Genomic DNA, 26948 nt, shown 5'->3' with positions numbered 1-26948 from the left:
CACAGATCTGTATTGGTGCATTCACCGGTCCCTGGACTTACTTCTCCCTATCCCAGATCCACGGTCAACTCAGGAGGACATGCCTTGTGTCTATGCATAGACATGATCCAGAATCAACAGTGTATACACAGTGTGGATCATTCAAAGCAAAAAGAAGGCACCCGCTACAGGCAAACATTCGGAAACTTATTTTAAAAAAGGAATATCTACGGATAGTTTCCAAAACCAGAAACTCATACCTAGGTCAGCAGAACATTAAACACCATGGATCAGCTCTAAGCCACACCAAGTGGATGATCTCAGCGCAGGTGAACCAAATCCCAGCAAGACACAGCAGCATGCCAGGGCGGCACTATTCGGAGGCACAGTAAATGGCTGAGGGACAGAGCAGAAGAGGGAGGATCCTGCGGTAGGCGGCATGGTGGTATCCTCATCAGGCGCTGCCGCAGGTCCTCAGTATGCAGGAAAGGGGGGTGCTCCTCCGTCTTTGTCCAGCGCATCCAAGACCCGGTAACATGGAGGGCCAAGGCCCCCATCTGTATTTTCCAGCCCGCCAACCCATAATGCTGTGATAGGACAGGTGCAGATAGGGCCAGGGTGAGAGGGTTAAGTTTAGCACATTGCATTGGATTTATACTGGTCCCAAACATTGCGGGATACTGGCAGAAAGATGCGCCTTGCAGTTGGGGGGCAGGACTCTGTGCTCTACGATGAGGCAGTCAAGGTCGGTGCTCACCGAACAGTGCTTAACCGGTAGTCGCACAGAGACAGGGAGAACAGAACTGGGGATCTGGTTGGTTCACATAGTCTCCTCATTCCCACAGGACCGTTCTTGAGGCTTGGGGGAGTGGTTCTGCCTACAAGAATGGGATGGGCTTGGGGATGTTGAATGTTTTGATGACATGCATTCTCCTCTGTTGTATTTTTGTAAATAAATGTGGCTGAATGCTTTGCAAAATAACTGTGTCTTGTCACTCTCATTGGCCCTTCCGCCTGAGTCACAACACCCATTGGGCGATCCAACCACAAAAGTGGCCAACAGGTTGTTTTGCTTCAATTTCTCTACAGCCCTGGAATAGAGAGGGCTTTCCTTAGAGCTTCCCAAGTTGCAGCAGTGCAGCGCCGGCCCCGATCCATGTCTAGACATTGCATGCGGGTGTTGGGTCGCGCACGTGGATGCTGGGTCGTGCACGCGGATGCAGGGTCGTTTATGCTGGAGACTTACAACGGTCTGAAGCATCTGAAAAAATGTCTCGTGGTAGTCGTGGAATAGCAGTGGTAAAAATTAAGTTCCAAATATAGATTTTCTTTTTTTAATGGTCGAAGAAGAACAACATTTACCACAGCAGGGGTCATTTCTGTGTTAATTAGTGAATGGGTAAGTTTTTCCCAAGATGTCTTGTGTTGTGTTGCTATAATGGTTTGGCGAGTGCACAATCTGAAACTGCATTGTGAACACTGGAGGTATTTCACAGTAAATGTGTGAGCTTTGAGTATTCTTGGCACAGGTTGTACGCTGCACGGAGCAATCGTTGCCACGTGAGGGGATATCTTGGATAATGCCACTACATGCATGGCAGTTTTATAAAGTGGTTCTAAGAAGGAGGCTGACATTACTACCTTCTTCCACAGTTAGAGACATAAATGAATTATCAGCAATGCCAAATTGGCTCACATGCAGAAATGCAGGACACGCTTTTACATTATCCCACTGATCTGTACACTTGCAGGCAGTGTTTTAACTGCACGTTTTGTTGTCGGGTTCATGTTGAGTAACAGCGGCTATTTACGACTGAATGACAATAATATGCACATTATCCCAGGAGTTCCTAAATTCAAAAGTCAGAAAATAAATGCATGCATCTCATTGTCTTGGGCCCTTACTACCGGAAAAGTTGAAAACAGCAGTTCTATGGGTTAGCCACTTTCCAAAGGTGTTGGGGCTGTAGACAGGAACACATATAATTGCGATCACCCACTGAAACCTTCACCTGAACTGAAACAGGAACATGGAACAGAGGGTTCGAAAATTGAGGGAAGCTGGGAGCTATTTAACTCCTGCCTATAGCCTAGAAGAGACTGGTTAGCTTGAAACCTGGAGCTACTTTTGACTCCTCAGAACAACTGCTGCCGACCAAACACAACTATGTGAATTTAACACTGTGCATTTGGGACAATCTATAAATAAACATTAGGATACATCTATATGACATTTAAAGCATAATGGGTCAATTGTATGTTTGCATTATATGTGTATATTAGATTTGCAGGATGCTACGTACTATCTCCTCATTGCCAAGTGGTAGCTCCTGGTAACTGGTTTCTGCTGGATACCCAGGAGCTGCTTGTAGCTCCTGCTTATCCAGTCTCAATATCGAGCCCTGGAACATTCCCTCAACATTCCACAGTGCAGGAGGACAAGCAGCAAAAATACGAATAAAGTACCCGGGGGTAAGAAATCATGATCCCTGTGTGTTAGAGGGGGAGATAGACAATGTATATTTTATCCAGGCAGTGCTGGTGTAAAAGTGGACGAGACATACAGAGAACATTGTAGCAGCAGACCAACATGTGTCGAAAGCGATTGGCTGATTTGTTTACGTTCCACTGGGATCCCTTGGGATCCCGGGTACCAGGAGCAGGTGCAGCAATGGAAAGTGGATCTGCAAAAATGTATCTCCACCGTTTAAAAGTAGTCCCTTGGCCCCTCTTCAACCGAGCTTAAGTTAGAGAAGGATCTTACTTGGGTATAATTAGCAGCACGGCCCGCAAGGCCCATCACGATTCAATGGCCGTTAAAGTGAAACTGCAGTTGCTCCGCCACTGTGACTTAATTGCCCGGCCGTCTGTCGAGAAGCATAAACCTCTAGCAACAGCTGCCGATGGAGAAAAGGATTACACATTTTTTACAAAGGTAGGGGTTCCAGTTAGCAAGTTGGCCACCCTGTCTTAGCTACTCCTGTTTTTTTGTTGTCCTCTATGTACATTACGTGGAAGGCAAAATAAAAACATGGGACGCGTGATGAACTATGAAATCACCTGCCCTGGGTCTGCAATGATCAATAATAAGTGGTGGAGCATTTCCCGCTGCATGCGCCTAGGTAAGGACCCTGAAGGCCTAGGAACGCAGAATCAATACCAACTAAAAGGCTCACTGCATTTGCCTGACGAGGCCATGCCACGATAACTCAATGATTAAATCTCTTAAACACCAAAATGTCCCGGTCCCTATCCTTGATAGCATTTTTACGTCATCTTTAGAAACATGCGCTGCCTTGAAAAAGACCTGTTTTTTGGTCGAAACTCGTGTTGTCTGTTCCTTTGCAATGATTTAACGTGGCTGCTCTTTGTAATTGCTTTAGTTTACATATGCAGGTTACGTCAGCCTACTTGTCTTTTGGAATCCTTCATTTCGATGTTATAATAAACTAATGATCTTTTGCGTTTTCACACCCACTCCACGCGCATAGCTGCCCTGGTATTTGGTTACTGCTTATGTGAAAGGCAGGTTCGACTTGAGCTACATAACCTCTGCTGCGTCACTGCAGCAAGTCCTGCTGCACAACCACATGTCACAGCCAAAGGAAAGCGTGGCGCCCAACTGCTTCATCTAGGCCTTAAAAGTTTAGTATCCACAGATAGGGCCTTTGTTTGCAAAAAAAAAGGCCAGGGGGTTTTGGCTGGAAGCGGTAGTGGGGGACTCTGATGTAGGAACAAAAAAAAGAGTAGTTCGCTTTTTACTTTCATTATTGCTTGGAAAAATGACTTTTAAAAGGCAAGAATTCCAAACTAGACTGCTGCTGTTGCAGTCTCGTGTTTTCGAATGTATGTTCTGATAAGATGTCCTTCACAGATAAACATATGTCAGCACCACCCTGGACTCTTCACGCCCCTCAACGCAAAACTGTCCACGTGCGCCACAGATGCAACCACATTACGGCTACCGTTTCTAATGCGTTCCCAAACTGGCGCTCTTCCGCTCGCAGCGACTGCCAGATGAACCGCCTTACTTGACCATCGCAGCCCGCACCCCCTTCTCTTACCCCTCCCCCAGCAACACACTTTGATGTTCCGCTCCGAAGCTTCAAAATACCTTTTGGATGAAGATCAGACGGCATTAAACAGAATTACTAATTAATTAAGCAAAGTTAAATTTTAAACACTGTTTGTTGTGTTAGCCAAAAGCCTGAACAGAACAGCCTTCTTTTTTTCTCCTCGAAGATCAAAGACGATCTCTTCCTTCAACCCCCCACGCCCCCCCACTTCCTCCCAAGCTAAAAAAATAATATATAAATATACTATTTTAAAAAAAATGTACTATGCTTTGGCTAGGGTAGTTCGGCAAAGAGCATAAAGGCTTGCTTTTGATCAGCAGGCAATCGAAAAAAAGCCTGGTCAGGATGCAGTCTGCTCTCACAGGCCTTGTCGTGTAATCTAGGGACGCGAACGCTGTCATTTTCACATGGACGCTCTCTGGTATTATCCCTCCCGCGAGCGCTAATTTTTTGAAGACATATGGCTGAACGTGAACACTGTAGCGATTCCAGCCGGTGGCAATTAGGTACCGTAAACAAGAGCATGAAAAACATACATTAAAAAGGAACGCAGATTTACAGCTCCCACTCAAAACACATTGGACTGGCAACAGTTCAAGCGGGCAAAAATGGAAGCGCCATGCAGGGTGTGCCCATGCATGGACTTTGGGTATGTCTGACCAGAGCAAAGCAGGAATGTTGAAGGGTACAGGAATAGGTTAGTGATAAGGGTGTTCTTCTTCTGATTATAGCAATCTCGCTATCAATACCAGGATGTAGGCCACCTCAGGGTTCTGAGTAACCTGATAACTCGGGCTTTACTCGCCTTGTCTATTTCTAGGTCGATTTTGCTGCGCCACGTTCAATGGAGTCCTGTGCAGCATCAACACTGCAATACCGAGAAAGCTGTGGGAGTTGGAATCTGGGGCGGGAGGCCCCCCAAAAGGGATGATTCTGCATTGTGCACATTTTGGGAATGGGGTGGGAGGGACATAGCTGCCTTTGCTACAGTCTTCACCCTGGGTCCCAAGGATTCTGCCCTCTGAATCGGGCGTGAGCATCAAATCTCCAGGATTCAGGGAACACTGCAACTCCTATTGTTCCCGGTGAGACAGAGGCGGCAGATCACAGAGTAGGGAGCATCGCGGTGCGCCAATAGTAGCTGCTCGTGCCGTGTTCCTACAGAGATGAGCTGCATACAGACCATTGTGCCAATACTGACCAGCACATGGGCCAAACGAGGAGCGTGAGCAGCATGGGCCGAGGGAGTAGTCAAGGCCAAAAGAAAAGGGGCCCGGCTTACCTGAAATAGTTGCATGGCGGGAGTTCATGGTGTTCTATAAAGAGGGCAGTCTTCAGTTACCGAGAGGTTTGTTGCAATTGTGGAGTGAGTCTGATGTGCAGCTGGACGTTGAGCCAGAATCAGGAAGCGTAGGTGGATATGGCCAGTCTTATGGGTTTTTTTTTTCTTCTCCTGCAGTTCTGGTTTCGACACTGAGAAATATATGGGAACATTGTGTTGCGCTTGCCTAATGCGATGGTGGCAGATATGGTGGTGGTCCGAAGGTTACTGCCTCAATGACGATCCAGTAGGTCATACCATTGACATGCTGGCGGGGCACTAAGACCCATCTGGAGAATATATCCCCATTGCTGACAGCTCCAAATCTGCAAGTCTACACCGAATTATTAATGCATCTTCATCTCTTGACATCACAGCAATTTGATTACGTTATTAGCCAATAGTTGTTTCATCAGGAAACACGGATTGGCAGGAAACAATGGAAATAAGAATTTACTGCTGCTCTTAGTGCGCAATTGCCCACTCTGTGCGAAACCTCCGGAGACATTACATTGCAGAAACCTACACTTTCCAAAACTAAAGAAAATCTTTCTAAGTGTTGCAACATGTTCCTAAATTCCAGTAATTGCTGCCAGATTTAAAAGAATGCCACTTTTCTTTCTGTAGAACAGTGTAGCCCGATCTGGAACACTTTAATGCTATTTTGAGTAACCGTGGGCTCCATGCCTGCAGGAAGCTCTCAGCTTCTGGCCTCCTGGTTTATTATGGAGCAGAACCCCTAGGTGGCCAAAGGCCTGCTGCCTGCTGTCCAAGCCCGGGTCCTCTCCCATCAGGATGGTTGCAATGCCTCTTTGGAAGGCCTTCCAGTGACTACTCAGCCACCCCTGAGATGTGTCTTGCATGCTTCAGCAGGACTTATCAAAGGACTCCGTAAATACAACGTCAACCCAACTCACATCAAACTGCACTGACTCCCACTGCACTCCTGTATAATCTTCAAATCCTGCTGCATCATCTACAAGGCTGTCACCCTCAAGTCCCTAAGCTACCTTAACGACAAACTCAGCATCTCACGAGGCCTATGATGAACCAGAAGTGAGGATATGGGCAGACTTGATATTCACTGGTGCAGGAAGGAAGGACCCAGAAAACAGGCCTTCTATGTCTACAGCCTAACACTCTGGAACCAACATCAGACTCTACCCCTTGCTCCTCACAGTTAAGGAAGGAGCTCAAGACCCCTCACTTCAAGGAATGGCTCCACCCTACCACCTAGGTCCAAACACCCTGCACTCCCTACCCTACCTGAGACTGGGTGGTCTGATCCCCTCTGTTTCCTCCACTGGTTGCGTGTAGATCCCGTGCTGTCAAATTGTCCCTCCTACCCCTCCCAGGTTGTTGCTCCCCATTCCCTTGTTTCTCTGCTTCCCTCACAGTGTCTTTCCTTCTGTGATAGTAAAGCCTTTTCTTGCTTCCCGAAGCTAGTGTTGAGCTTGATAAATATCCTAATACCAATACTAATAAGTCCTCTTACCTACAGTGGGGTTAGCAGGCAGCCGGCAATGCCCCCTTATTTCCCAGATCTCCTTTTTTTTCCGAATGTTGATCATTGATCTCAACTTTTTCCCTTAATGAGTGGATTCCACCTGTCCCCTCTTGGCCACACATTTTGTCACCAATAGCCCTTACACCTCGCAGATGGTGGGGGTGAGATTCGATATTCAGAAACCGCAACCTCTGTTTGGAATTACCCTTTATCGGGAAAATATTCTTGCGAATACAGGGTTGAACCCGTATGAAGTATGAACATTTTTAACACCCGGGTTACTGTTTTGAGGTGCTATTTTGATGGCATCATTAACCCGTTCCACAGCTATACTGGGCCTAACGTCTTGGTGCGTTCTAATCTCACCTTTGACAAACGATCCACATACAGCAGGATTCTGGGCAAATGTCATTGGCCCTCATTCCGAGTAGGGCGGTAAGGGATACCGGACGGCGGTAAGGGATACCGGGCACCGGTAAGGAGACCGGTGCCGGTAATCCCTTACCGCCCTACTACGAGGTCCCTTAGCGGGTCCCTTCCTTAACGCCTGGTCTGACCAGGTGTTAAGGACGGGACCCGTTAAGGGACCTGGGCGCAAATAACAGGCTTGGCATACGCCGGCCCGTTATTTGCGCCCTCCCCATTCCCATTGAGCCCTATGGGGGCTCAAATGGGAATGGGGAACGGTTTGGTAAATTGGGACTTACCAGTCCCTCCAAGGTTGGAATGGACCGTTAAGTCCCCATTGAACCAAACCGGAGTCGGTAGCGGTATGGGAGGCAGTCATGGCGCAAATAGCGCCATGACTACCACCATACTCGGAATGAGGGCCATTGTCTCCCAGTATCTCGAGATTAAATGGACAAGATGCCCATGCCACGTTCTCTTCTCCACACCTCGTCCTGGAGTCGGCTCTCATTGGGAACTCACCAACCATGCCGTTCTAGGTAGCGCAAATGACGCTCTGCATTAGCTGAGCAAAACACTGTTCTCTGTAAAGCACGCTGCTTGCTCCTTGGCAACTAAGTATGGGTTATACCAAGCACCAGAGAGGTACGCATGCTTTACTGCAACAATGGCAGACGCGGCATTTACACGTTGCAATATGCATTACAAACGACAAGGAAAATGACTCCATAAACAATCGAGAGGGCAGGGGGACTTGAAAACGCCGACTCTGAGAAAACAGACGCCGAGACTCCCCTTTCTCACACTGAAAAGGCCTGATGGAGGGACAAGCGAAATAGATAAGGGGCTACATGAAAGAATCAGAGCTGCCTGCTTTTTAGCATTGCACTCCCGTTCACTTGCCATGTTTATTGACAATGTCCAGAAAAGTCAAACTGCTCCTATGAAGAATGGGGTCTCAGGGACGTAGACAGAAGCGAAATCAAAGGCGGGCGGCCGCTATAAATTGATGAGGCAGGTCAAACGGCCTCTTTCCTGCGTAGCGCTGGGTAAACAAACACAAAAAAGGGCCGGCTCTATTGAGTTCTAACCTCGTGTCAGGGAACAACACTGAGTCAACAGCCCGCTCTCACGGCTTAATGCGTTTGATGTTTACTTTGTTCTTTCTATAGTTCAAAAGAAAGCTTTAATGCACCACTCCTCTCACCGAGCACGGGCTTAATCCCAGGATCCGGCGCCTTTTGCTGTTGGCCACTTAAGTCTGTTAAGGCGAAAAGGATTTCACCGAGCTCCACCTAACGCAGAAAATCGACGGCCGAGATATTTCTTTTATCTTCCAGGCGCAATATCTTATTTAGAATTAAAGTTATTAAATGTGGCAACACAAACAATACATGTTTCTGTCTTGTTAAAGCAGAATCCTTTCCTGTGCACTTTCCATGTTTCCGCTATGTTTTAAGGCATTCCGCAAGAAATCGGCGCACTGTTCTCTGTGCTCATGGTAAAAACGGGCAACAGGAAAAGGTAGCTTGAACAAAAACCAACTTCCCAGCATATTCCTTCGGGCAGGGAGTCGTGGAAAGAGTCGCCCTGCCACTGTTGGCGGGTCTTGTGAGCTCGCTTGGCGCGTCAGGTTTTCAGCGACACATGACATGGTAAATATACACAATGACTATGTTTGAGAACAAATGATGGCTGATGTATTTCGAGTGAAGCTTTGTTCATTATGAAAACGTGAACGGATTCACAATTTGGTGGTTTGACTGGCTGAGTTCTATTTTAAATCACACCAAGAGTTTGATATATTATGTTTCTTTGGATTTGTATGGCGCACCTCTTACGCGGATGACCTAGTAGACTGGCGACACTCAGCTGTAGCCTAAAATCAGTGGCCCCACGAGACATTGCCCACCTCCGTGAATGCCTGGTCACCATCTAAACCCTACCCAAAAGCAAATTATCCTCGGCCAACACCCAGAACCCCAGAGGCCCCACTCGGGCCAAACAACTCGTGTAACAAGGGATAGATACGCGCCTGGAAGGATTCAGCCCGTAGCTGTCAAACTCGGGCCTTCATTGGTGACTGTATCGCTCATGGAATGTGAAGGCTTCACCGGCTGCCCCTCCCCCCGCCCGCCAGGATCATATTCAAAACTGCATGTATCACCTGCACAGCCGTCCCAAATGGAAGACCAATAGACCCGGATGCCACTTCTGCCACACCCTGACCCTCAACCCCATGAGAGGCTCGAAATGCCTCCACCGCCCTCCAATTCCATAAAGCACAAAAACCGTGGCTCGTTCAACAATACCTGCCAGGCGAACATTAATACTGTGCTCCCTCCGCCAACAGTACGGCAGTATTGTATAAAATGCCAAGCCTAAGGCTGGCACCCTCCTACTGCAAAGTAATCGGCTGCTCTCAAGCTTGGTTCGCACTTTAAGTAATAAAAGCAAGCAATACAGAATAAGGGGGTTTTATCAAGCACCCCCATGTCTAGCTTATTTTAACTTCTTAAAGCTTACATACGACAGCGTGTCAGGTTAACATGGACAGAATAAAGAAAAGGGCTGTGCAGAGAGAGTAGATAGCCACTTAAGGTCAAAGGAAAGGGAATCAGACTGAATGGAAAGGTTAGATACACATGGGCTTATTATAAGGTTTTTGGTGGTAGGGTACAGGAGTGAGAGAAAGATCATATGGGTGGGTGACTGAGTTAACACAAGATGAGTGGGATGGTGAGTGGAGTAAAGCAGGTGGAAAATTAGCAAATTAGAGTCAACACATTTGTGGTTGGCGTCCAGCCGTGTTGACTTTACTCAAGTCAATTAATTGTCAAATGATCCGTTGAAACGTTCGGTCTTCAGTATCTTTATGAAGGACCGATAATTTGAATGTTTTCTAAGGGTCATATTTAAACTATTGCAAAGCTTCCGACCTTGTGCTCCGAGGGCTTTAACACCACCCTTTTCTTTTCAGAATCATTTTCTGGCAGAAGTTCTATGATTTTGAGAGACCAAGATTTCTGGCTGGTGTATAACATGGGAACAGTTAGATTGCGTCTTTGTTCCTGAAGAACGCGTCCATGGTGGCACAAATGTTGCCGTTTATTTAGGATGCCGCCGGGAGCTAATGGAGCTATTTCATGCCAGTCTGACGCTGTTTTTCAGGTTCAGGAAGAACCACTCCAGCAATTTGATTTTGGAATCTTTGGAATTTGTCAATATTTTGGCAGTGGTCAGAAGTGCACTACACAGCAGTAGTCAAAACATGTCATCAAGAAAGATCTGGTCATTTTGATCGAATGACTTGTTTGAAGGTGATAGACGATTTTCCATAGCACAGAAAGCGGAGGATTAACACCCTTGGCCAATGTATTGTTGTGAGAGGTAAGGGAAAGCTCTGCATCCAAAATGGCTCCTAAGCCTGCTACCTTCTGAGATGAGGTAGGGGAATTCCCCAGTGCAATAGGCCATTAGAATGGGAGAGTGTTGCATGCTCCTTCCCCCAAAATAAGAATCTCTGATTTTGTCTCATGGAGGTAGAGGAAGCTCTGCCTCATCGAGTGGAAGACATGTCCCCGGCAGTTTGTGAAGTGCCCTCCCTTTTCAGGTTTAGATAAGTGTGTTTTTCCTATGCATACACCTGGAAGCCCTCTAAGTAATTTTCGATTAACTGAGGTAGAGTGTGCACATGTTGATGTTGAACAAAAGAGGCACAAGCAAAAATCCTTGTGGAGCGCCCTGACGACTTGCTGGAAGACGGTTCTCAGGGATCCAAGTTTGATCTTTTGAATATGATATATAAGGAATGATTTAATCCACCACATAGCCATAGCCATCAGTTCTGTTAGTCAGGTGACATGATCTACAGTAGCAAGAGAGGTTGGTGAGTGGTCAAGAAGAACAAGCACTGACCTTCATCATCTCGGGAGGATAGCTCACGGGCAACGTGCTAGCCTTGGAAGCAAGATGACACAAAGCAACACAGGTTCAATCCCCGGGTCCGAGCTTAGAAACCTCTGGGTATTAAGCGCGGTCCGAGCTTAGAAACCTCTGGGTATTAAGCGCGTTATAAATAACCCATCATATCATATCCAGGATCACTGCAATGTCTTTTCTTCTTTCCGCTCAAGCACCAGAAGGCTCTCTGGCAGTCATTCAGCAACTTCTGTTATTCCACATTTGTGTCAGTTCTCCTTTCATTATTTTCCTTACGAAGGGGAAGTTGGAAACCAATCCATAAACAATACAGATTAATAGGACCAACTGCGATTTTTTGAACGAGTGGGTTAATACCTGTGTGTTTCATATACATGATTTTGTGGCCTTTGCGGAAACTATGTACCTGAACACGTGTTTTTACGGAGGGCAGTATACATCCAAAGAACGCGGTTCTGCAGTGGCGTTAGAGGCTTTGATTTTCTTAGCCAATTATCACACTTCTTCCATTCCGTTAAAAAATTAAAGGGGAGCACTTGTAGTGGTTGGTATCGGAGAAGGGTGCAGCAAGAGTTTTTGGGTTGTTTGCTATGTCACATATTTGTTGTTTTTGGCTCAAAAGAGGTGAGTACACAATCACAACGTTTTTGGGAGTTTCTTTTTCATTTGGAATGTTTCAGGGCTTTAGCATTAGTCTGTTCTCAACAGATGTTGAAGATTTTTCATCGTTGACTAAAATAATTTCTCATCTGGTTAGTTAAAATGTCCCTCGTAGCCCTCTAGATAGCTCTACAGGATCACCGTCTGCAGATTTTACATGTGTGTATGTCTCATTTAAGTTCTGATCTCCCCCACTCCCTTTCCAGTTTAACGTTTATCCTTTTTTTGGTAGGCCACATCGAGATTATGCCACTTGTTCATCTTTTTGTTTCTGTTTTGTATTCTTTCAATAACAGGTGTGTGATCAAGTACAGGGAGATGTTGAGGTGAATAGCGTTTAGTAACTTGTGAGGGTCTTTGCTATTTCACAGGCCTAGGTCTCTCGCAACACAGGTGTTATGAAAGACTGTTCATAAGATCCTTAGGGTTCCTTCCAGCCATGGTTGTTAATGGAGCTTCTGAGTCGTGTTCAGAAGCTGAAGAGTATTCAGAGCGATGAGATCTCACCTGCGGCACGATGGAGATGATGACGTTTGGATGTCATCAGGGAAGACGAAGGAAGTGTATGGACAGCCTTGTTATGGACGTCAGTCACAAATGGGTTGAATTCCAGACCAGTCATGTTCTCTATCAACTTTGAGGCCTGTCTATTCAAAGTTCTGCCTATCCACAGACTGAAGTTACCCAAAGGAAGGCTTTGTGATGTATCACTGGTGGTAAAAACTTCAAGCAGGACACACAGGAACCACCAGGAAACCAGTTGTACAAAAGGTAAGTCTTCTTTATTTAGTTACAGCTTCAGTAGGAAGGTGAGAATAGGAGATCAATAGTCATGCTGCCTTCAACCCTGGCTCTCTCCCTGCAAGTCCCTAACCGTCCTCACTGGAACCCTCTCACTCTCCACCTTCCATGCCTCACACCAACATTCCAAGCTCCACTCACAGACCCACAGCTCTCATACCAGATATAGACCGTACACTACTAGGATACAACACTTTGTGCTGTTTGCGGATATTATGTCATATCTATGGAATCTTCAAGATATATCACACACAAACAGTCCACACTTCAGAGAACTCATGCACCCAACACAAATGCGGAAACATACAACGCTTCACAGTCTATTCAAAAGCCGAACAAAACGGTATCTATGTCTTGCAATATAAAGAAATGTTTTGATTAGAGTGAGTATTTTTTTACCAACTTACATTACTCAATTAAAAGTTTCTTTCTGTATCACTATTACAGACATGTTTGAAATGTAAAATTGTGGGGATTCTTATGTTCCCAAAATGTACTTTGCTTGTATGAAAATGGACAAACTTGGGTTCCAAGATGAGATATTGAGTTGTGTGAGAGCCACACCCTTAGGCCACGCCCCCAAACACCTCTCCCTCTAAGGAGGAGATGGTTCTCTTGAGTCATTTTTCCATTTCCAGCACTGCATAGTGGAGAATAAGTGAGAGAAAGGTCCCTTTAGCAGGTCAGAAACCTAGCAATACCTCTGCCTGACTGCTCAGGTGTGACTTTGTTTTCCCCGTCAAAGATGCCACTTAAGCTTTGTGTGCGCAGGTCGCCACAACCTATAGGCTCCGGGATGTCCTGCATGATGATGACTTGGAGCACTTCTCTCACATTATGCGCAATGCCAAGGGACATTCTCTCCCATAGTGTCCAAGATATAGCAACACTCCTGCCCACCCCAGAGATGAAGACTAACGTGGAAGGGCAGCTCATCAGAGGCACTGTCTCCACAGTAGCTCATGCAGGACTTCCTCGTACCTAAACGTAGCAATGCACACACAAGGATTTTTGAAATAAATTTTCCAAACCCGGCCCACGGAGCATTTTTTTTTAAATTTATTGGTCATTTATAATGCGCTTATACAACAAGACAGGAAATGGAATAAGGGAGAAAAATAAACAATGGAAATAACAATGAATAAATAGAAAGATACAGCAGTCCTACTAAGCCTTGTGCTATTCGGAGAATGCTTGCGCAGTGAATAGGAAAAAACAACGGTGGTAAGGGCTAATAGAGTCCCTAGGGGAGGAGGTGCCAGAGGTGCCTGTTGGGGAGGCAACAGGTAAGTGCATGTGTGGAGGCAACCCAGGGAGAAAGTGAGGTCTACCGCCCAACAGGTAAGTGCGGGTCGGAGGCAAAAACAACTGACAGGCGGGTGTGGGCCCAGTGGGCAGTGCAGGGGGGGTGCTGGAGGCGATTGGGCATAAGGCCAGGACCTTATTGGACTCTTGAGGGACCAGGCTGACCAATCTCAGCAACAGAGGGTTGGATTAGCACGGGAGGGGGAGAGGGAAGGAGGGGAGAAGAGAAAGGTCTTGGGTTCTTTGCGGAACTTGTGGTGGTCCGGTTAAAGACTGAGAGAGAGGGAGACTGTTCCACAGGAGGGAGCCAGCTGAGGGGAGAGATTTGCCCCCAGCTCTCTGATTGGAGAAGCATTTGATAGGCAGAGAGTTGGAGCCAGAAGATAAGAGGGATGTGGAAGCAGAGTATTTAGTAAGAGAGAGTTACAGGTAGCGTGGACCCGGGCCCCAGAGAGCCTTGTGGATGAGGCAGAGGATTTTGAATTTGATCCTTGCAACAACCATGAGCCAGTGGAGGGATTTTAGAGCTGGAGAGATATGATCCCAGGGCTTGAGGCCAAGGATAAGACACGCATCCCTATTCTGGATTAGTTGAAGAGGGCGGAGCGAAGAAAGAGGCATGTTGCGGAAGACGCTGTTACAGTAATCTAGCCCGGAGAGGACCAGAGCTCTAGACACATTGAGCTTCTAGGGGAAGGTGAGGAAAAGGAGAATGCCTCTAAGGAGGTGAAGTTGAAAGTGGGCCTTCTTGGCAAGGTCAAAGATGTGAGGAGTAAAGGAGAGAGATGAGTCGAAGATGACCCTGAGATTTCTGACCTCAGTGGCAGGAGGGGGAGGGGTGCAGGTGTCCAGATAGGCAGGATCTCAGTCTTACTGGCATTAAGACAGAGATCATTGGAGGTGCACCAAGACTGAATAGCAGACAGGCAACCAGTGATGATAGAGGAGGAAGAGGAGGAGCAGGAGGAAGAGGGGAGCTTGAGGAGTTGTGTGTCATCAGCGTAACACTGGAAATGAGGAGAGAAGACAGAGATCAGGTGAGCAAGAGGTGCTAGGTAGATGTTGAAAAGCCAAGGCAAGAGGATAGAGCCTTGGGGAAGACCACGGGTAGAGAGAGTGGCGGAGGAGGAGGAGGAGAAGGAGCCCAGGAGCACATGGGAGGGGCGGTCAGTAAGGAAGGAGGTCAACCAATCCAGTGCCGGTCTGAGAAACCAAGTGTATCTTGGAGCTGCTTTATGAGGATAGAATGGTTGACTGTGTCAAAGGCGGAAGAGAGGTCAAGGAGAATGAGAACAGCAGGAGAGTTAGAGTCAAGCTTTGCGAGCAGTTCTTCATGGGTGTTCAGGAGAGTAGTTTCCATGCCTCTCAGAATCCAAATTGATGGTCATGTAAACAACCAGAGAGCTCATCGTGTTGGGTCAGTTGGGGGATGACCAACTTCTCCAGGAGTTTCCCAAGGAAGGGTGTAGTAGAGATAGGTCAACGAGTTGGTAAAAATGACCAAGCCGTGTACTAGCAACATGATATCGCTTAATGAACAAAGTATACGCTATACCGTGAAAACAAGCACTGCTGGTTCCAACATGCCAAGAGCAACTCTCTTCTCTTGTCATCCCGCATTGGGAGAAGGACTACTCTGAAATCCTGAAGAAAGGCTATGGGCCTAATTCATGGAACATTTAGCACTGGTGCAAAGTGACTTTGCACTGCCAACAAACACTCTGATTCACAAAGTACTCTTTGCATGGTGAGTTAGGCCCATTTAGCTGGATGAAAGAGTACTTTTGTAGTGCAAAGCCAGTTTGCTGCACCAAAAAATACACTTTGCACCACTCTGTGAATCAGCGTGTTTGATGGCAGTGCAGTCACTTGGCACTGCGCTGAACGTTCCATGAATCAGGCCCTAAGTGTCATGCGAGTACAAATGAGTGACAAAGTCTGCATGGAGGCTTACAGTTAAAACTTTAATTTCTCTATGCGAGTTGGCATTCTATTAATAAACTGCGGACCTTGCCACAGAACCAATATCCTTCCCCCTCTTTTAATATAGTGAGTAGAAGGGAAGCATTCCTTAAAACCCGACTTCTACAACACAGACATCATAGAGCATGGATTACACAGAGGATGATGAATGTGTTACCTTCTAGATGAAAATGCTCATCGCCAATAGTCGCTCTGCACACTTCTTCGGATGAATCCTGAAATGAAAAAAATAATAATGATTTAAAAACAGGTGCACACAGTAAGCAGGCGAGCATCATCAACAAGGCTCATCATCCCAACCTATTAACTTTTGATTTGATTTTATATGTTGATTTTACTGTAAATGTCAATAATTTAATTGATTTTTATGTAATAAACGGTGTTAAGGACGATTGATTTAGGCCATAAGATACAAAATAAAAAACACTTTTAAAAAGTGAAGCTCATCTTCTCATTTGTGAAAAAATCACGTTACCCTATGCCGCGGCTTTCTATCCCATACACTGATAAGTTGCCATCATCATTCAGGATTTCATCACCAGTGAATACCAGATCACAATGCCTTCTGACAAAACAAATTCTCGCGAGGATTCCTGTGCCACATTCGATGCCTGTCAATCGATTGACTGATTGTTATTATGTTCTGCAGCTAGCGTTTTCAAGGCGCAACCAGGCAAGGGAGGGAACAAAGGGAGGACAAGACAAGCAATCTTACTACGCCCATTGCAGAACGTTCACTGATGGGACTTTGTGGAGCCGTTATTCCTGAATTGACAGTAGGCCACTCATCTGAGGTGGATTGAATACCCATCACGTCAACACTTAGCCCATACTGTATGCCTCTCGCATATGGTCGTTTCCGTGCCCAGTACTTGTCAAAGACTCACTTATGGCTGAATGTATTCAAATCGATTTGGCCAGGTTGCATGTTCATCTCGTTAAATAGAACCAAGTGCCACAGGTGCACCCACACCCCTTCATTTTTCCTACGGGTGCACCGAATGTCAAAGTGTTAAAAAGAAAATCTATACCCATGCAATTTAAAAAGTGCAGTTCACACTTTACCACAGTTAATGACTCGGTCACCTGGGCATAAGTATTGTATTGTTCACTTAAAAACATTACTCTTCTACCCAGTTCTCAAGATAGAATTGTGATGTGGGGGGGTATTGTACTCACTATTTTTGAAAGTTGGGAGTAAAATGATTTTTAGGGAGTAAAAATGTAAGTCCAATTCCCAAAGGGAGTTTTTTATGAGCAAGTAAAAAAAAATGTTTTAGCTGGAAACCAAAATGTTTTGTAGTAATAATTGTTTCTTTGTACCTAGTTATTCATGCACACTAAAAGATGCATGTTTACCTCTGTGTATCGGGCATTAATAATAGACGTGGAACTACCCACACTGCTAGTCCAAACATATCAGTGGAGCTGTGTGTATGAAAGCAGGGGCACATGGTCCTACGTGCCCGTTTCTTATTTTTTGTTGAGAGTATTTGTACTCCCTATTTAAATTTTTTGGGAGTATTTGCCTATTTTTAGGGAGTAAAAGGGCTGCTTCTACCTGTACTCAAATGGAACACTTGGGCATTTGTACTGAAATGCTTTTCATTGTTACCTCAGCACAGTATCCTTCCTGAGAATGGAACTAAAATACTGGGCCTCATTATAAGTTTGCCGGTCCGGAAACAAGGGTGCTGGTAAGCGCGCTGTCACCCTTGTTTCCGGAACAGCAAACTACGAGTTTGCCTGCCGGAGCCGCTGCACGCGGCAGGTTTGACCCGGCCCGGCACCACGGCCACAGTAGGCAGACTCTTCACGGAAACGCTGGCACAGTTACCAAAAGTGCCGGCGCTTCTGATTCCCCACTCCCATAGAGTCCTGGGAATGGAGATTAACATTTTACTGGCGCCTCACTTCCTAGGTCGCCAGACTTGTAATGTTCCGGTGGCACCGGGAAGTCAGGCGCCAGTAAAATGTTACTAGTCCGGCAGCAAGCCTTTGGTAGCACCGGCAGGGTTATCGCCAGACTCATATTGAGGCCCACTAGCTTTTTCATTTACATTGAAAAGAAAAAAATGCATCCTGTCTCCTAGATTGAAATGCAACTTCGTGTTATGTGTACTGAAGTAAATTACAGCCGATACATAAAGCAGCGCAGCCTGCCCTTTGCACCAACTTTAAGTCTCATTATTGTAATTCCATCTAGCACAAAAAGACGCTTCAAGGTGCTAGAGCACAAAAGTCTAGGATTGGCCCTGTAATGCTAAAAGCCGAGCAGCTTGCCACCTGTATTGAAACAAAGCAGACTACCCTGTCGCATGCATAGCCATGAGAGCAGCACCATGCCACCGGTACTGGAGCGAAGCACTGCCACCCAGTCACTTGTAATGAAATAATAGTTACCACCTTACAACATCAGTGAAAAGATGGAAAGAACCATGAAGAGAAATGGCGTCCCGTGCACTAGTGCTTGCGCTAAAAATAAAGCAGAAGAACAACAACCTGTCACCTGCACTGAAATGATGCACAGAACCTGCCGATAAAATTAAGAAAATGAGTCTCCTTCATGCACATGAATTGAATGCCAGCAAGCCAACAGCAAAATGCTGAGGTGTGGTGGGTGGCTGTGGGAAAGAGGGTTAGGGAGGGCATCCGGCATCGGTGACGCCATTTGGTGCAGAAGCTGCTCAGCGCCCTATAAGAGGGAGAGCAGAGGGGCGCTCCTCCGCTTTGTTTTTACGGCAGGCCCGAATCCCTGCACTGCTGAAGATGCAGGGCAGCAGCCATGATCTTTGTGTTTTCCCACCCAGCCCTACGTTTGAGCTAGGGCGGGTGCAGATTTATTTTATTTTTTTACATTTATAAAGCACACACAGCAGACCTTGGGCATTGCGGCGCTGTTACAAGGAAGCTTCCTTGATTGCAAAGGAAAGAACCAAGTAGCCCGTCTGAGGTTCGTAAGGTTACAGGCGAACGTGGTACTGACAAGTACCTGTACTTGAGTTACTGATCACAGAGGAGATAGAAACAGAACACAGCGTTGTAGGTGGTTCAAGGGGTACAGGTGAACCGGCTACTACTAATAAATAGTATTACTTCCAGTGTCTGCCACTCTACCCGTGTCTGCAAATGTTTGGGACCAGTGTAAGTTCAATACACTGTGCTGAACCCAAACATTTGGAGACACTGGTAGAGTGATTTTGATCCTAGTCTGGGGCTGAAGCTGGAGCAGTCATGGCAGGCGGTTACCGAGCGGGGCTGGAAGAACGGGCTGGGGAATTGATTGCGTAACGGGGTCCCCCCATTCTCCCAAGACCCTTCCCATGGGTGTGGTGGGGGATTGGCGGAACCACTCGCCAAATATTACTTAAGAGTAGATTTAAATAATAAAGTAGTGACATGAAATGTGGTAAACAACCCCTTTCTTGTTGAAAAATAACCTTGTGGAACAGTTGCACTCCAGTGTGATGCCTTGGGGGGGAAACGACAGGGCTCCACTTGAATGCGGCACCGGATTCTTTTTTTTAAGTATTGCCACAAAACATGTCCTTCCGCGAACTTCAATAACACCAACTAATATTACAAGATGTGAACAAAGAGTGAAAACGTGTCGCCAGACCACTACACAGCACCAAGGGGCTTAGGTTACTGGCAGAAAGCGCGAACCGCCCGGACCCCGCCCTGCATGCACAGAAAACCGAAAAGAGGCCCACGCGCGCAAAAAAAGAGGGAAAGTCTTCCAGCTGAAGGCAGACTGCACGTCCACCCTGTGTTTTGAAATCATTAGCGTGGTCTAAACCGCCTCCCACCGCTTCTCGCCCCGTAAAACAGTCGGGGTTTCACATCGCTTTGTGGCATTTCTTAACCAAACAGCAGCTTGTGGGAAGCAGATACCTGCAGTGCGGAAACCTCTGGCGCTGCAGCACACTGTCCCAAAAGGCAGCTGCGCCTTTCTTCAAAGGTGCCTCTGTTTTAGCTCCTCAAACACACGCCGAAACGGGACTATTGAACGTTTTCTTGGAGTGATCAACTTTGCGGTAAACTTTGAAGAGGGGTTGTACTTGGGAGGGGGCTTTAGACCCCCTCCTCCCCCCAAACTGCCCAGCGAGCTCCTGATTCTACTGGGTGCACATTTCCCCTCGACTCGTGTTTTCAGATTTGCAACAGGCCCAGAACATTTCAAGGTACACAGCTGCAAACCCTGCAGTAGCATAAAGAGACTCAGGGGCGCCATTTTGCGCTCACACGTTCTCCTGTTCCCTGTGAATCGCGGTCAAAACCTCCACAGGAGTAAGACTTGAGGGGCTAAGCAATGTTTTCACAGAAACTTGAGCACTGCCAGGTGCGATGCGCCAAATTCTTGCTTCAACGTGGTGGTCATTCAGTCCAACTAAAAAGTGATTCTTGCTTCGAAGGTGTGAACGTGCTAAGAATGAGTTTTGAGGTGTCTGCCGAATCGTCTTCGAACCTTCAGAATCTGCTGTTTACATTAGTGATGGGGTTTGGCCAAGCCATATATTTCCTACTCTGCCATACCAGACGTGTTTAGGCGTTGTCCTAAACATGTCTGCCCCGCCTCCCCCCTCAATCACCACCTGCACCCCTTGTGTTTTCCAACATTTTCTGTGAAGTACACCCTGTGTTCACGGACTTCCTTAAATTAGAAATATTTTGTTTTTCACTTAATTTGATTGCGTTAATAATAATAACAAGGCAGAGCCTCGTTAAAAACAGCACCACACTTGGGTAGAGGAGAGGGTCAATTTTAAGACAAATAAAGCACTCTCTCCAAATAAAACACTTTGCAAACCCATGTTTGTAGTCAATTAATGCATTGTCCAACCACAGTGCTAGGACAAGTGTACACAACATACACAAAGTAATAAAAGTAATCAGTCTTTGTCCCGCCCACATGGGAAGTCCAGCACCGAAATGCTATGCAATTCCCTTCTGAACAAGAGTACCACCAGCAACCCCACACACGTGTTTCAGCCTTATTGGGCCTCATTAGTGAGGTGGAGCTGTGCCTCTCAGAGCAATGTGAGCAAGGGGTCCACGTCTGGATGACCCTGGGAAACTTAGGGTGACTAGACCCTTGAAACAATAAAAAAAAATGGTCATAGGCGCCCCTCTGTGAGAACGAACACGGCCCATTGCCCTGTTCTTTGGGAAGGTACCCACTCGAGAGTCCGCAGCCACACAAAGGAGGGTTGCCATAGCATTTTCGGTGCCGCACTGCTCAAGTGGGAGGGACAAAGACTGATATGCAAATATTTATTGCTCCTTTCCGAAAGGCACAGTGAGCTAAAACCTGTGGCTGCGGACTCTGAGTGGGTACATCCCCACAGAACAGGTTGTCATGCCGTGTTCTTTCTTGCAGAGGGGGGGCACCCTGACCTCTTTTTGTATATATGAGAAACGCATTGGGATATCACACATGACAATTCCACGGGATTGCAAAAGGAAAGAAATAATGAGGATGCATCTTGACTTCTTATACTGGCAACAATTCTTAGAACTTGGAAAGCTGAGAATGATCAAACATCCCGCAGCCTATCAATAATTGAATGAAATATTAAACCGCAAGTAAAGGCAGGAACCACACCCCCAAAGCAAATTCCTGTATGGACATAAAGAAAGAGGAGCGATAACTATCTGTTCTTTCACTGAGGCCAAAACAAGTCCAGGGTAAACTTGGGTGGACAGAGTCCCCCACTTTTTTCAGAGGGCACCTTGATATGCTAATTTCTGGTGATGCCACATTCAATTGGTAGGTTAATGACCCCCCCCAATTTTTATTTTAGAACCTGACCCGTGCCACAAATAACCATATCTGAAAATGCTGACAGGCAGCACAGTCCACGGAATTGCTCCTGGAATAGTGACAGATCCAGTGCACCCCGGTTTATCCAGAATGGATAGCCCAGGGGCAACGTTCTGGACTTGTAAGCAAGACTACACAGAGCCGCACGGGTTGGGTACCGAGTCCTGTTTTTTTTAGGCGTGCCACCTAGTCAATCCATCATCCCAACCTGTAGAACCAGACCATTCTTGGCTGGGCTGGGCCTGTGGAGCAACGAGGGTATTTCCTATTCCCTGCCCTGGACCTAGCACTACCAAATGTGTTCCGGGTGAGCAGGGGTGAGGCCCATGGCGATGCCTGCTGAGAGAGCCCACATTCCTTCATTCTCTTTGGGCTGGCAACCATTCCAGCTCTGAGGGCTCCTAGTTTTTGCGGCTGGGGATGCCAAGCATATGCGTTACCCCCAGAGAGGACCAGACTCTGTTTTAATCCTGTGAAACTGTTACAAGTTAGCCATGCTTCTTTTTTATACAATGTGGAGCTCCTATTTTACGATACGTATGAAAGTTATTTTTCTTCGAAAATGTATTGTGGTGTATCCTGAAATGCAGAAAATGCAAACATTTTCTGGAAATCTTGGGAACCCGTTTGAATGATGCCATGATGGCCTTCAAAATGAAATGCACATGAAATGCACAGCGGTAATCCCCCCAAAAAACGAATACAAAAACAACGAGGACGAAAATAGAAATTTTTTTGTGTCGAATGCTTTGATTTGTTTGCAACTTTTTAAACAATAGTCAGGGGAGTTGGGTTAGGGTATCAAAGCAAGGTGGGGTGATGTTGGCGGTGGGGCATAGGGACTTCCCCGCATTAAAAAATAAAAAAGTGCAAACCCCCCTCAAAAAAAACTAGACACTTTGCCACACAGCACGGATTGTCACCTGGGCCTGGCGCCAGAGATCTGCTGTATCACCTGCGCCATCCTTTTACCTGTCCCCACAGAGCAGTTTTCATTGCCTCTTTCACCGTTTGAACCCATAAATATCATCTGTTAGGGTTCTGGGCCCTGTCCAGCTACGTCTTTAAAATCTCACTTCAATTAATCTGAGTAACAATTAAGAGCCTAATTCATGGAACATTTCGCGTGGTGCAAAGTGACTTTGGACTTCCAACAAACACGTAGAAAAGGGCCTAATTCACAGAGTGGTGCAAAGTATTTTTGCGGCGCAAAGTCGCTTTGCACTGCAAAAGTACTCTTTACACCGCGCTAAATGGACCTACTTTGGTGAATCCATGCTCTAACCACTGAGCCGCAGAAAACGTAGATGTTAGCATTTCTCCTATTACATGGTAGTCATATGAGTAATGGAGGAATTTGCACCGGGGAACTATCAATGTCGGTCTCAAAAAATGTGCTGTTCGCTTTCTCTGAGCCATTTGTGCTGGAAATAAAGGTAAAACAATATTTGTATTACAGTAGTGAAACATTACAAATTAAAAATGTGATCGATTTGCTCATGAAACGTTTCGCGTGGAGCAAAGTGACTTTACACTTCCAACCAACACTAGAACCGGGCCTAATTCACAGAGCGGTGCAAAGTATTTTTGCGGCGCAAAGTCGCTTTGCACTGCAAAAGTACTCTTTGTACCGCGCTAAATGGACCTACTTTAAAAAAATACTAGGTAGAGCGGAGACTGCTTTTTTAAAATGAGGCCCATTTAGTGTGGTGCAAAGAGTACTTTTGCAGTGCAAAGTGACTTTGCTCTGCAAAAACACACTTTGCACCGCTCTGTGAATTAGGCCTGGCTCCACGTGTTTGTTGGCAATGCAAAGTCACTTTGCACCACGCTAAACGTTCCGTGTCTGCACAGGCCCTGAATCTCCCTCAGCCACTCACAAAGAAGAGTCCCCAGCATTTGGGAAGCTTTCTACATCACACATGTGCTACCTTCCTTGCGTTTAAGGGAATGATTCGATCACCTTATTTCTGAACAATTCCAGGAGGCAGGGAGCCTATAAGTCTTCTTACTCGCGATTTGCTCTATCAACTGGGCAGATATCTCGCGAGTTCAATGCTTGACTCTTCTATACAGCCCTCAGGCACTTCGCAAGTTCGAATCTCGGTAGCCTGTGATCTATCCAAGGTTGATGTATTGATTATTAGTACCCGGCAAATGTCAATCAGAATGAAACAAACATTCTGATTGGCCTTCGCCGGGGCTTTACCCGGCCGGGAATCCCTCGGCTGGGATTCCATTCCTTTGTTCCTGGCAGGGGGTGTGGCAGCCCCTCAGCTAATGAAGAGGCTTGAAATGGCCTGCAGCATTTCGGAACAAAAAAATGCTATTAGTACCCCGGTCTTGCGGGCCGGAGTACTAATAGCAATAAACCCCTGGCCGCGGAGGCATTACCGAGTCAGGTAATGCCCCGGGGCCCATAGTTATAGGCTTAAGTATTAAACTGGGCAATAATAATATTAACAGCTATTATTACACCACCTATGGCGGGGGAATCTTCCATGAAATGTTAGGTCAAACTTGACATTAATGAGAAGTCTCTTTAATTTAGCTAATGATATTGTAGTTTAAATGTTCTCATCGATCTACCGTGTTCCCTCGAGTGCGCTGCGCGGTTTATCAAGGTTCCACTGCTTAAGGCTAATTCACTGTTCGCTACGGGATCTTCTAGCCCAATACAGAACCCTGCTTCTACGATTCAGTGTCTCGCTGCGCAGTGGACCAAATTGCACACATTTTTAGAACAGGTTAGTCGTAATGGCGGCATAAAAACAGGTCTTGGAAGCTCCGTGGCACCGACATCTGTTAGGTTTTAGGGAACAGAGAGCCAGACAGAGGGTTTGTGGAGGGGGCTGGGGTTGGGAGGGGAAAAGGTATTAAATTCTAAAGTATGGCGTCGTGGCTTCAGACTGAACAGAAAACATTTGCTCAACTCTTTCCCTTTGATGATCTACCAGGGGAGAGTGGGCCTCGCGCCACAGCACAGCCCGGAGTGTTACGTCCCGCAGACGCTGATACAGCCGCAAAGAAGGGGACCATGGGAGCCCTTTCCGGATTCCTTCCACAGAAGGGCAGGTGCCTCTGCGGCCAGGCACAAGGTGGGAAGCAGCGGGGCGTCACCTTCGTGGCTCCTGTGTGCACAAGCCGTGCCTTTATTCTCGGCTGCTGTCCCTTTGCCACACGTTCGTGCAGCTGTTGCACAGCCTCTTTATCAAACATTACAACATTCAGGAACGTTTGAGAGTTCAGGATCAGACTGAGAAATGTCCACAGCACAGCCACGTGACATGGACGCCATGCAGCGCCCCAGATAACATGTCTAAGTGATAGTATTTTACTCCCAACGTGTTAAACTTGGCAGTAAAATTATTTTTCAAGGAGTTACACATATATTTGAACTATAAACTGAAATATTTGTGTAATATTTCTTTACACCTAATTATTCATGCACATGGACACATACATGTTTACCTCTTAGGAGCAGGCCGTAATAACAGCTGTGTCTTGCTATGGCAGGCACTATGTGCGCTACTGCTCCCAACATGGAACTGTGGGGGTGAAAGCAGCCGGACAAACCGTTAGGGGCCAGTTGCATGTTATTTGTGGGGAGCATTTGTACTCCCCATTTTTTTCTTTTTTTGGGAGTATTTGCCAATTTTCAGGGAGTAAAAGTAGCCGATACACCCCTTATTTGTAGGGCGGTTGCCATGTATGTGCACATGAGGTAAAACACCCCTAATATTTAAGTACTGCTCAAATGTGCGTGCAACCTGCAGGTCTGAACCCTGCCGACTCAACCTTTTATCCATCCAAGTTTGATACATTGAATGCCAACCAATTAGAGGATAGTATCAAAGCCACCTTTCAGTTACATCAACCGACTCAACCTTTTATCCATCCAAGTTTGATACATTGAATGCCAACCAATTAGAGGATAGTATCAAAGCCACCTTTCAGTTACATCACTGCAAAATACATATTATGCATTTGGCCTTCCTCTTTTAAATTCGCCCCAAGACTTGTTGACTGAAGCCCTCACTCCACCAGAAGAACAGCTGTGAACTCAAGAACACGTCCACGCAACATCCTCTATTTAGGGCCCTGGAGGCAACGTTCACTCAGAAAGTCATGAGTAACTTTACTGTACAATAATACATCTAATCAATGTTCATATACATACATGTCTGTCCGTCAATTGAAGAGGCCGGCTTGCTGTGCTTTGGTGGATATACAAGGATCCCCCTAGATCAAATCGTGCTTAAGCGACCCAAAGATATCCGCCAAATCCACACTTCTGAGTGAACCCATGGCACGAGAGCCTTTTTGGCCCATGCTGGGGATGAGCCCTGTCTACATAAACCTAGATTGGCGAGTACCTGCAAATCTTATTCTCCAGTTCAAGCACTGGAAGAACCTATGATATAGAATGCCCACCGCAATGCGCGCATGCCTCCTTGCGGGAACATCCACCCCACAAGATTAACTTTCAATCTGCCGCAGCGTTTGCACAGCTCGTTTGATCTAGGATACGTTATAACATCTTTACAATTGTTCTTACCAAATGTTGACTTTCATCTACAAGTCAATGGGGAATAAACACATCAACCTCTTCGTTTGAATTGTTTCCAATGCTAGACGGTGCGATCTGCAGTAGCAGCCCCAATCAATATGCGTCCGGCCCCTCATATAATTCATTTTTTTACTTTTAACACTGTACTGAAACATATTTTTTAAGAGAATGTACATTTTGTTTCACATTAAAGATGACAAAAAGAACATAATGAAAAACACATCCCTCTGCAAGTCCCAGTAAATAAACACATGGCTTTAAAAATGACCTCTACAATTGAAATAGAAAAAATTGAAAAAGCTTTAATATAAAAGTTAAACTTCAACACTGTGAACCTATTCTTGATATGTTATTACCTGTCAAATGTAACCCAGTATCCTCCCGCCCTACGAAATTTGGCTGAAAGTCTCTAGCCTAGTACTCCAATGCACCTGTCATTTTCTTGTCCTCTTTAAGACATGACCAAGCAGGTACGAATTCAGTTCTGGGAAGAATGACGTGGCCGTCTCCAAAACTGTATCCCCCCCAAATAAACCACTAATCGCTCCTATGACTCGTCTCTCCGTGTGATG

General features: G+C 46.2%; 1 protein-coding gene across 2 annotated transcripts in view; it reads right to left on the bottom strand.

The window, feature by feature from the left end:
- The window catches only part of NKD1 (NKD inhibitor of WNT signaling pathway 1), a 245696-nt gene that overhangs the window by 108198 nt on the left and 110550 nt on the right, over positions 1 to 26948 (bottom strand). For both annotated transcript variants that reach the window (XM_069639453.1, XM_069639454.1), the window contains exon 4: positions 16140 to 16197. In XM_069639453.1, the coding sequence (XP_069495554.1) occupies positions 16140 to 16197 (58 nt within the window). The remainder of the gene's footprint in view (positions 1 to 16139; positions 16198 to 26948) is intronic.

The sequence above is a fragment of the Ambystoma mexicanum genome, chromosome 1q, assembly GCF_040938575.1.
Source record: "Ambystoma mexicanum isolate Mex_15411 chromosome 1q, UKY_AmexF1_1, whole genome shotgun sequence".
Taxonomy (NCBI): Eukaryota; Metazoa; Chordata; class Amphibia; order Caudata; family Ambystomatidae; genus Ambystoma; species Ambystoma mexicanum.
This window is presented reverse-complemented; position numbering and strand designations above follow the sequence as displayed.